The 12,500-nt window shown below is 49.7% G+C and overlaps 1 protein-coding gene across 1 annotated transcript in view; it reads right to left on the bottom strand.

The window, feature by feature from the left end:
• The window catches only part of LOC139534740 (cytochrome P450 26B1-like), a 51,620-nt gene that overhangs the window by 38,620 nt on the left and 500 nt on the right, over nt 1-12,500 (bottom strand). Inside the window, exon 1 of the mRNA XM_071334151.1 lies at nt 11,784-12,500. This exon is cut by the window's right edge and continues 500 nt beyond it. Coding sequence (XP_071190252.1) covers nt 11,784-11,987 — 204 coding nt within the window. The 5' untranslated portion in view covers nt 11,988-12,500. The remainder of the gene's footprint in view (nt 1-11,783) is intronic.

The raw sequence follows: 12,500 nt of genomic DNA, 5'->3' as shown, positions 1-12,500 counted from the left end.
CCTCCCTGAGGTCACCTCCCTCAGTTTGGGCAGCCAGCGGCCGGGCGGGCAGCTCTAGGAAGAGTCTTGTTCGTTCCAAACTTCTTCCATTTAAGAATGATGGAGGCCACTGTGTTCTTGGGGACCTTCAATGCTGCAGACATGTTTTGGTACCCTTCCCCAGATCTGTCCCTCGACACAATCCTGTTTCGGAGCTCTATGGACAATTCCTTCAACCTCATGGCTTGGTTTTTGCTCTGACATGCACTGTCAACTGTGGGACCTTATATAGACAGGTGTGTGCCTTTCCAAATCATGTCCAATCAATTGAATTTACCACAGGTGGACTCCAATCAAGTTGTAGAAACATCTCAAGGATGATCAATGGAAACAGGATGCACCTGAGCTCAATTTAGAGTCTCATAGCAAAGGGTCTGAATACTTATGTAAATAATTTATTTCAGTTTTTTTATTTTTTATAAATCAGTTAAGATTTCGAGAAAAATAAACGTTTTTTGTCATTATGAGTACTGTGTTTAGATTACAGTCATGGCAGCCTGTGTGTGCGTCGAGGTGTGTGTGCGTCAATGTGTGTGTCGATGAGGCTACCAATCCTGTATGGGATAAGTAAAGATAATACAACAATTATCCTACACACACACACACACACACACACACACACACACACACACACACACACACACACACACACACACACACACACACACACACACACACACACACACACACACACACACACACACATACGAGTAGGATAAGTAAAGACAATACATATATTTAGTTAAATAGCCTATTGGATTCCCTCAGGAAGTTTACATTGGACAGACTCACTAGAGAAAAGGAGGGACAAGAGAGGGAGGGGTATTTTTCAGTCATTTCTTCGAGGGTTGATGGAGGGAGAGAGGGAGGGAGAGGGAGAGAGAGAGAGAAAGAGGGAAGGAGGGAGAGAGAGAGAGGGAGAGAGATGGTGGGAGAGAAAATGAGGGATGGGTGGATGAGAGGGGTTAAACAGATAAGGGAATTTCTTTTTTTCTCTCCTCCTGTCATTCAGTCCCAAGTACTGTTGGCAAACTACCTCAGTGCCAACCAGCTAGAGACTGAGTTGTGTGTGTGTGTGTGTGTGTGTGTGTGTGTGTGTGTGTGTGTGTGTGTGTGTGTGTGTGTGTGTGTGTGTGTGTGTGTGTGTGTGTGTGTGTGTTTGTGTGTGTGTGAATGAGGTGAAAGGTTCATGATAGTTTCCTGTCAAACTCTCTACTAACTATAGATGCTTTTCAACCATTTCTTCAAGGGAGGATGGAGGAGAGGAGAGAGGGATGGAGGAGAGGAGAATAGGATGGAGGAGAGGAGAGGGGGATGGAGGAGAGGAGAATAGGATGGAGGAGAGGAGAGGGGGATGGAGGAGGAGAGAGGAGAATAGGATGGAGGAGAGGAGAGGGGGATGGAGGAGAGGAGAGGGGGATGGAGGAGGGGAGGGGAGAGGAGAGGAGGAGAGGAGAGGGGGATGGAGGAGAGGATAGGGGAGAGGCATGGAGGAGAGGAGAGGAGAGAGGGATGGAGGAGGAGAGAGGAGAGGGGGAAGGAGGAGGGAGGGAGGGAGAGAGGGATGGAGGAGAGGAAAGGAGAGGAGAGGGGGATGGAGGAGGGGAGAGGAGAGGAGAGAGGGATGGAGGAGGGGAGAGGGGGATGGAGGAGAGGAGAGAAGCATGGAGGAGAGGAGAGAGGGATGGAGGGATGGAGGAGAGGAGATATGGATGGAGGAGAGGAGAGAGGGATAGAGGAGAGGAGAGAGGGATAGAGGAGAGGAGAGAGGGATGGAGGAGAGAGGGATGGAGGAGAGGAGAGAGGGATGGAGGAGAGGAGAGAGGGATGGAGGAGAGGAGAGAGGGATGGAAGAGAGGTGGATGGAGGAGAGGAGAGAGGGATGGAGGAGAGGAGAGAGGGATGGAGGAGAGGAGAGGAGAGAGGGATGGAGGAGAGGAGAGTGGGATGGAGGAGAGGAGAGAGGGATGGAGGAGAGGAGAGAGGGATGGAGGAGAGAGGGATGGAGGAGAGGAGAGAGGGATGGAGGAGAGGAGAGAGGGATGGAGGAGAGAGGGATGGAGGAGAGGAGAGGGGGATGGAGGAGAGGAGAGAGGGATGGAGGAGAAGAGAGAGGGATGGAGGAGAAGAGAGAGGGATGGAGGAGAGGAGAGGAGAGAGGGATGGAGGAGAGGAGAGGAGAGAGGGATGGAGGAGGAGAGAGGAGAGGAGAATAGGATGGAGGAGAGGAGAGGGGGATGGAGGAGAGGAGAGGGGGATGGAGGAGGGGAGAGGAGAGGAAAGGAGAGGAGGAGAGGAAAGGAGGAGAGGAGAGGGGAGAGGGATGGAGGAGGGGAGAGGAGAGAGGGATGGAGGAGGAGAGAGGAGAGGGGGAGAGAGGAGGGAGGGAGGGAGGGAGAGAGTGTTGCAGCAGAGGACGGGTAGGTGTTCAGTATAGAGTGAGGGGTGAAGGGGATTAACAACGGAGCACAGGAGAAAACAGAGGAAGAGAGAGAGAGAGAGAGAGAGAGAGTCAGATATATTTGTATTTAGAGAGAGCTAGAGAGGCAGATATATTTGTATTTAGAGAGAGAGAGAGAAGGGCAGAGAGAGAGAGAGAAGGGCAGAGAGAGAGAGAAGGGCAGAGAGAGAGAGAAGGACAGAGAGAGAGAGAAGGGCAGAGAGAAAGAAGGGCAGAGAGAGAGAGAGAGAGAGAGGTCTAACCTCTGACCTGGAAACAGTGTGAAGAGAGAGATTACGGTTGTTCAGGACTCACCCGGAGACCTCTTTCGTTTTGCTACCACACACTCACACATAAAGACACACTCACTCAAAGGGTTGCCAAGTCCTCCCCTCAAACACACACGCTCCACAACCCTCACTTCACATCCCCCAGGAGACAAGAGGTTGCTTGAGGGAAAGGGGTATTGTAGAGAAGGAGGGAAAGAGAGAGGGAACGAGGGAGCAAGGTGTTCTAGGGGTGAAAGAGGGGACAGGAGGGGTGGTGCCAATCACCACGCTAATCTGGAGTCCCCAGGGGCAAGGAGAGGAGGGGGAAGAGAGGAGGGAAGAGAGGAGGGAGGAGGGGGAGGGAAGAGAGGAGGGAGGAGAGGAGGGAAGAGAGGAGGGAAGAGAGGAGGGAAGAGAGGGAGGGAGAAGAGGGAGGGAGAAGAGGAAGGAGAAGAGGTGGGAGGTGAGGAGGGGGAGGAGGAGAGGGAGGGAGGGGAAGAAGGAGGAGAAGGGAGGAGGGGAGGAGAGGTGGGAGGATAGGGAGGGGGGAGAGGAGGGAGTGGAGGAGGGAGAGGAGGGAGGGAGGATACAAGGAGGTTGCCCCTGCCTTGCATGCTAACATCACAGAGCTTATATTGGGTCTCTCTCTCACAGTGTTTCTGAGTCTCTCTCTCTCCCACACACAGGGTTTCTGAGTGTCGTAGGGGTGTGGTGTGACTGGGTTACTCTGCTCTGCCTACACTTAACATAACACAGCAAACAGAGAGACACCCAACTCCACTGTCATCATCAGAGAGAGACAGAGACACCCAACTCCACTGTCATCATCAGAGAGAGACAGAGACAGAGACACCCAACTCCACTGTCATCATCAGAGAGGGACAGAGACAGAGACACCCAACTCCACTATCATCATCAGAGAGAGACAGAGACACCCAACTCCACTATCATCATCAGAGAGGGACAGAGACAGAGACACCCAACTCCACTATCATCATCAGAGAGAGACAGAGACACCCAACTCCACTATCATCATCAGAGAGAGACAGAGACACCCAACTCCACTGTTATCATCAGAGAGAGACAGAGACACCCAACTCCACTGTCATCATCAGAGAGAGACAGAGACAGAGACACCCAACTCCACTGTCATCATCAGAGAGAGACAGAGACACCCAACTCCACTATCATCATCAGAGAGAGACAGAGACACCCAACTCCACTGTCATCATCAGAGAGAGACAGAGACAGAGACACCCAACTCCACTGTCATCATCAGAGAGAGACAGAGACACCCAACTCCACTGTCATCATCAGAGAGGGACAGAGACAGAGACACCCAACTCCACTATCATCATCAGAGAGAGACAGAGACACCCAACTCCACTATCATCATCAGAGAGAGACAGAGACACCCAACTCCACTGTCATCATCAGAGAGGGACAGAGACAGAGACACCCAACTCCACTGTCATCATCAGAGAGGGACAGAGACAGAGACACCCAACTCCACTATCATCATCAGAGAGAGACAGAGACACCCAACTCCACTATCATCATCAGAGAGAGACAGAGACACCCAACTCCACTATCATCATCAGAGAGAGACAGAGACACCCAACTCCACTGTCATCATCAGAGAGAGACAGAGACACCCAACTCCACTGTCATCATCAGAGAGGGACAGAGACAGAGACACCCAACTCCACTGTCATCATCAGAGAGAGACAGAGACAGAGACACCCAACTCCACTGTCATCATCAGAGAGAGACAGAGACAGAGACACCCAACTCCACTGTCATCATCAGAGAGAGACAGAGACACCCAACTCCACTATCATCATCAGAGAGAGACAGAGACACCCAACTCCACTGTCATCATCAGAGAGAGACAGAGACAGAGACACCCAACTCCACTGTCATCATCAGAGAGAGCCAGAGACACCCAACTCCACTGTCATCATCAGAGAGGGACAGAGACAGAGACACCCAACTCCACTGTCATCATCAGAGAGGGACAGAGACAGAGACACCCAACTCCACTGTCATCATCAGAGAGAGACAGAGACAGAGACACCCAACTCCACTGTCATCATCAGAGAGAGACAGAGACACCCAACTCCACTGTCATCATCAGAGAGGGACAGAGACAGAGACACACAACTCCACTGTCATCATCAGAGAGAGACAGAGACACCCAACTCCACTATCATCATCAGAGAGAGACAGAGACACCCAACTCCACTATCATCATCAGAGAGGGACAGAGACAGAGACACCCAACTCCACTGTCATCATCAGAGAGGGACAGAGACAGAGACACCCAACTCCACTGTCATCATCAGAGAGAGACAGAGACACCCAACTCCACTATCATCATCAGAGAGAGACAGAGACAGAGACACCCAACTCCACTATCATCATCAGAGAGGGACAGAGACAGAGACACCCAACTCCACTATCATCATCAGAGAGGGACAGAGACAGAGACACCCAACTCCACTATCATCATCAGAGAGGGACAGAGACAGAGACACCCAACTCCACTATCATCATCAGAGAGGGACAGAGACAGAGACACCCAACTCCACTATCATCATCAGAGAGAGACAGAGACACCCAACTCCACTGTCATCATCAGACAGAGACAGAGACACCCAACTCCACTATCATCATCAGAGAGAGACAGAGACACCCAACTCCACTGTCATCATCAGAGAGAGACAGAGACACCCAACTCCACTGTCATCATCAGACAGAGACAGAGACACCCAACTCCACTATCATCATCAGAGAGAGACAGAGACACCCAACTCCACTGTCATCATCAGAGAGGGACAGAGACAGAGACACCCAACTCCACTGTCATCATCAGAGAGAGACAGAGACAGAGACAGAGACACCCAACTCACTGTCATCATCAGAGAGAGACAGAGACACCCAACTCCACTATCATCATCAGAGAGAGACAGAGACACCCAACTCACTGTCATCATCAGAGAGAGACAGAGACACCCAACTCCACTGTCATCATCAGAGAGAGACAGAGACACCCAACTCCACTATCATCATCAGAGAGAGACAGAGACACCCAACTCCACTGTCATCATCAGAGAGAGACAGAGACACCCAACTCCACTGTCATCATCAGAGAGAGACAGAGACACCCAACTCCACTATCATCATCAGAGAGAGACAGAGACACCCAACTCCACTGTCATCATCAGAGAGGGACAGAGACAGAGACACCCAACTCCACTATCATCATCAGAGAGAGACAGAGACACCCAACTCCACTGTCATCATCAGAGAGGGACAGAGACAGAGACACCCAACTCCACTATCATCATCAGAGAGGGACAGAGACAGAGACACCCAACTCCACTGTCATCATCAGAGAGAGACAGAGACACCCAACTCCACTGTCATCATCAGAGAGAGACAGAGACACCCAACTCCACTATCATCATCAGAGAGAGACAGAGACAGAGACACCCAACTCCACTGTCATCATCAGAGAGAGACAGAGACACCCAACTCCACTGTCATCATCAGAGAGGGACAGAGACAGAGACACCCAACTCCACTATCATCATCAGAGAGAGACAGAGACACCCAACTCCACTGTCATCATCAGAGAGAGACAGAGACAGAGACACCCAACTCCACTGTCATCATCAGAGAGAGACAGAGACACCCAACTCCACTATCATCATCAGAGAGAGACAGAGACACCCAACTCCACTATCATCATCAGAGAGGGACAGAGACAGAGACACCCAACTCCACTGTCATCATCAGAGAGAGACAGAGACAGAGACACCCAACTCCACTATCATCATCAGAGAGAGACAGAGACACCCAACTCCACTATCATCATCAGAGAGAGACAGAGACACCCAACTCCACTGTCATCATCAGAGAGGGACAGAGACAGAGACACCCAACTCCACTATCATCATCAGAGAGAGACAGAGACACCCAACTCCACTATCATCATCAGAGAGGGACAGAGACAGAGACACCCAACTCCACTGTCATCATCAGAGAGAGACAGAGACAGAGACACCCAACTCCACTATCATCATCAGAGAGGGACAGAGACAGAGACACCCAACTCCACTGTCATCATCAGAGAGAGACAGAGACACCCAACTCCACTATCATCATCAGAGAGGGACAGAGACAGAGACACCCAACTCCACTGTCATCATCAGAGAGAGACAGAGACAGAGACACCCAACTCCACTGTCATCATCAGAGCGAGACAGAGACACCCAACTCCACTATCATCATCAGAGAGAGACAGATACACCCAACTCCACTGTCATCATCAGAGAGAGACAGAGACACCCAACTCCACTGTCATCATCAGAGAGAGACAGAGACACCCAACTCCACTATCATCATCAGAGAGAGACAGAGACACCCAACTCCACTATCATCATCAGAGAGAGACAGAGACACCCAACTCCACTGTCATCATCAGAGAGAGACAGAGACACCCAACTCCACTATCATCATCAGAGAGAGACAGAGACACCCAACTCCACTGTCATCATCAGAGAGAGACAGAGACAGAGACACCCAACTCCACTGTCATCATCAGAGAGAGACAGAGACACCCAACTCCACTGTCATCATCAGAGAGGGACAGAGACACCCAACTCCACTGTCATCATCAGAGAGGGACAGAGACAGAGACACCCAACTCCACTGTCATTATCAGAGAGAGACAGAGACAGAGACACCCAAATCCACTGTCATCATCAGAGAGAGACAGAGACACCCAACTCCACTGTCATCATCAGAGAGAGACAGAGACACCCAACTCCACTGTCATCATCAGAGAGGGACAGAGACAGAGACACCCAACTCCACTGTCATCATCAGAGAGGGACAGAGACAGAGACACCCAACTCCACTGTCATCATCAGAGAGAGACAGAGACACCCAACTCCACTGTCATCATCAGAGAGAGACAGAGACACCCAACTCCACTGTCATCATCAGAGAGAGACAGAGACACCCAACTCCACTGTCATCATCAGAGAGGGACAGAGACACCCAACTCCACTGTCATCATCAGAGAGGGACAGAGACAGAGACAGAGACACCCAACTCCACTGTCATCATCAGAGAGAGACAGAGACACCCAAATCCACTGTCATCATCAGAGAGAGAAAAATAAATTTTAAGGAAAGCTTTGACTATGTACAGACTCAGTGAGCATAGCCTTGCTATTGAGAAAGGCCGCCGTAGGCAGACATGGCTCTCAAGAGAAGACAGGCTATGTGCACACTGCCCACAAAATGAGGTGGAAACTGAGCTGCACTTCCTAACCTCCTGCCCAATGTATGACCATATTAGAGACACATATTTCCCTCAGATCACACAGATCCACAAACCCAATTTTGATAAACTCCCATATCTACTGGGTGAAATACCACAGTGTGCCATCACAGCAGCAAGATGTGTGACCTGTTGCCACAAGAAAAGGGCAACCAGTGAAGAACAAACACCACTGTAAATACAACATCTGAAATATTTGTATTCTTTTGTAACTTTTGTGAGTGTAATGTTTACTGTTAATTTCACTTTTATTTAATGTCTATTTCACTTGTTTTGGCAACGTAAACATATGTTTCCCATGTCAATAAAGCCATTTAAATTGAGAAACTGAATTGTGAGATTGAGAGATACACCAAGAAACCGAGAGACACAGTGTGTGTGTGTGTGTGTGTGTGTGTGTGTGTGTGTGTGTGTGTGTGTGTGTGTGTGTGTGTGTGTGTGTGTGTGTGTGTGTGTGTGTGTGTGTGTGTGTGTGTGTGTGTGTGTGTGTGTGTGTGTGTGTGTGTGTGTGTGTCGGAGAGAGGAGAAAACGAGGGAGGGATCAATAATCAATAGATGTGATCACTGGTTGTCCTACATTTGTGACGTATCTGAGCCGTTATTATGTTGACAGAACAAAGCATACATGGGATGAGGAAGAAATGAATAAAGACAGACAGACAGACAGACAGACAGACAGACAGACAGACAGACAGACAGGCAGGCAGACAGACAGACAGACAGGCAGGCAGGCAGGCAGGCAGGCAGACAGACAGACAGACAGACAGACAGACAGGCAGGCAGGCAGGCAGACAGACAGACAGACAGACAGACAGACAGACAGACAGACAGACAGACAGACAGACAGACAGACAGACAGACAGACAGACAGACAGACAGACAGGCAGGCAGGCAGACAGTGACAAGAGGAACCCAGAGATGGCATTAATGATATGCAGGTGGACTGATGACATCATTCGGAACACACACACCACCTCTCGTTCTGAATCCCTTCACCTCACGGTGGGTTTCAGAGGAAGAAGGACACCACACTGTGGGTATGCAGGCCGTGAGGGGGGGGGGGGGGGGGGGGTAATCGGATCGATTTACCGGGAGCTTGCACCATAACACACATACACACTCCAATCCACCGGCAGCCCTGGCAGCTGGTAGAACTGCTAGGAAGTTTCCCTCGAGGTAAATGAGAAGTGACGGGATCAATTAAACACACACACGGTACATACACACACACACGGTACATACACACACAAAGCTGCCAAACTGTTGGAGAGGAAAAATTCATTCTTGGACTTTACTGTCTAGTCAAGCTGAAGCTGCTTCTGACTGACTAGAAAGTAGAGATGTGCATAGTCTCTCTCTCGCTCGCTCGCTCTCTCTCTCTCTCTCTCTCTCTCTCTCTCTCTCTCTCTCTCTCTCTCTCTCTCTCTCTCTCTCTCTCTCTCTCTCTCTCTCTCTCTCTCTCTCTCTCTCTCTCTCTCTCTCTCTCTCTCTCTCTCTCTCTCTCTCTCTCTCTCTCTCTCTCTCTCTCTCTCTCTCTCTCTCTCTCAGCCCAATGAGCATGTTGTATATTTAAAAGATTTTTTACTTGTAAATATTATAGAAAGTCATACGGGGAAAACACAGCAACTCTTTCAGTTCTCGGTACTGGTGATATGTTTTCAATAGTGGTTACAGATGAAAACTCAACTTTCCCAAAGAAACGTGGCATTGTATTGCCTGCTTTTCCACTTTCACTACAACGTAACTGTGTTTTAGCCGAACTGACAAATCAGTTGTCCGAGCAAGAAAGAGAGAGAGATTTCATGTCATGAATGATTTTTCTCTTCCTCTCCATAAACTTGGCCATGGCTCGACTGGCGCATTCCGGGAACGCGTCGCGCGGTGTATAAACGAAAGCCACGCAGGGAGCGGAGCACAGAGAGTTCAAGTCCCACACGCGGGCTACATGCCGCCTTGCTCTTGTTCTCTCTCACCCCCCCCCCCCTCCCTCCCTCTCTCTCTCTCTCTCGCTTTCTCCTGCGACACATCAGCGCGCTGACAAGTGCAACTTAGCGGCGGGGCTAATGTACAGCCTGGCGGAGTAGTTCTATGAATCTATCACTTTATAAAAACGTGGACGCAGCCAGAAATCACTCGCTCACAACCTTTTATATCGCTCTCTTTTATATCGCGCTGACGGGACGTACTAAAGAAGCTACTGACCGTGTGACGGGGTCCATGGAAGTTGAATGAAGTTGAGTTTAGGAATTTAAACAGTTGAATATAAAGCCAAGTTATTTATGCTTATGGGGGGTTATGATATCTAACATACACTAGAGTGGCCAACATAAATACATAAACCATGGATTGTTTTATTTTTTAACTAGTAAAAAAATATATATTTTCGAGTTTCAGTAACTTGACACTTCTAAAATTCTACTTTTATACCGCTGGTGAAAACATACGAATCTGGAGCGTTTCGGGGACAGCCAGGAGAGGAGAGGTGACAGGTAGGGTCAGTTCAGCGGCTGGAGGGGGGGGGGACACAGAGACGGGGAGAAGAGGAGGGAACCGGGCTTGGGAGACTCAGAGACGGGGAGAAGAGGAGGGAACCGGGCTTGGGAGACTCAGAGACGGGGGGAGAAGAGGAGAGAACCGGGCTTGGGAGACTCAGAGACGGGGGAGAAGAGGAGAGAACCGAGCTTGGGAGACTCAGAGACGGGGAGAAGAGGAGAGAACCGGGCTTGGGAGACTCAGAGACGGGGGAGAAGAGGAGGGAACCGGGCTTGGGAGACTCAGAGACGGGGGAGAAGAGGAGCGAACCGGGCTTGGGAGACTCAGAGACGGGGAGAAGAGGAGGGAACCCGGCTTGGCGGACTCAGAGACGGGGGAGAAGAGGAGGGAACTGGGCTTGGGAGACTCAGAGATGGGGGGAGAAGAGGAGGGAACTGGGCTTGGGAGACTCAGAGACGGGGGGAGAAGAGGAGAGAACCGGGCTTGGGAGACTCAGAGACGGGGGGAGAAGAGGAGAGAACTGGGCTTGGGAGACTCAGAGACGGGGGAGAAGAGGAGAGAACCGAGCTTGGGAGACTCAGAGACGGGGAGAAGAGGAGAGAACCGGGCTTGGGAGACTCAGAGACGGGGGAGAAGAGGAGGGAACCGGGCTTGGGAGAATCAGAGACGGGGGAGAAGAGGAGGGAACCGGGCTTGGGAGACTCAGAGACGGGGGGAGAAGAGGAGGGAACTGGGCTTGGGAGACTTAGAGACAGGGGGGGGGAGAGGAGGGAACCGAGCTTGGGAGACAGAGAAACCCACTGCTACCTTAACCCCTATCCTACCCCTAACTGTTATCCCCTAACCATGAACTCAATCTTATATAAGGACAAATACTTTTAAAAAAAGGGATTTATTTTTTACGCACATGGTCATAAAGTGACAGCCAACGTGAGTGAATTGAATGAATTGAATTGAATTGAATGACTAATTGGATGTGCAACAGATATTGTCATCCAACATTTCGCCAACAGTAGGTGGACAGAGCAGAGAGAAAGAGAGAGAGAGAGAGAGACTTTGTGGTCTAAAGACAAGAGACCCCCACACACAGAGAGACATGGCTAGAAAATCCCACCGGAAGACAGAAACACGTCTGTAAAAGAGAACCACAATCATTCCACAGACAGAGAGAGAGATTCTGACGGTCTTACCTGGAAGAGCCAATGGCACGTTTCTCCTATGATGGGGAACCCCATTGAACCTTTAGGCATCGGTAGCTTGCAGTTTTTGTCACGTGTTGATGTCCATCGAAGCTGCCAGAGTTGCTGGGACACCACTAGGAGGAGGGCCATGGACACCGCGCAGGCCGCTAGGGTGGCCAAAGCCGAAACCAGGTCAAAGTTATCGAATAGCATGGCGAGGAAGGGTCGGTGTCTGAATGATGGTGATTGGGAGTGGTGGAAAAAAAATCACTGATCTCACCACGATGTGGTTTGGGGGGGGGGAGTTGGGTTATAGGGATGGAATTGGAAATACTCTGATGATGATCAATCAATATATCGATGGTTATCGATAAAGGGACTTGATTGATTATAATTGATTGATTATGGAAATGTAACTATTTATAAAAAAATTAAAATAAATGTCGAGCGATAGATAAAATGTTGTTGAAATAGATCGACTTGTATTTGAGTGGAGAGAGTAGTCCTGTGGGTCGTTGATCTACTTCTCTCACAGGTCCAAATGTTGGCTATCAATCAGTGGGTGGATGGAAAAAAAAGGCATTTAAAAAGTCCTAAATAACTCCTGAAAACGTCACCTTCAATGACTTGAATAAAGGAGATAATTCAACGAGAGTGGAAACTGATGAATTAACGTTTTGAAATGTCATGTTGGTAATGATTTTTGAAATTTTGCCTTAAATAAAT

The sequence above is a fragment of the Salvelinus alpinus genome, chromosome 11 (assembly GCF_045679555.1).
Source record: "Salvelinus alpinus chromosome 11, SLU_Salpinus.1, whole genome shotgun sequence".
NCBI classification, from domain to species: domain Eukaryota; kingdom Metazoa; phylum Chordata; class Actinopteri; order Salmoniformes; family Salmonidae; genus Salvelinus; species Salvelinus alpinus.
Note: the sequence above shows the minus strand (reverse complement) of the source record. Positions and strands in the feature narration are given on the sequence as shown.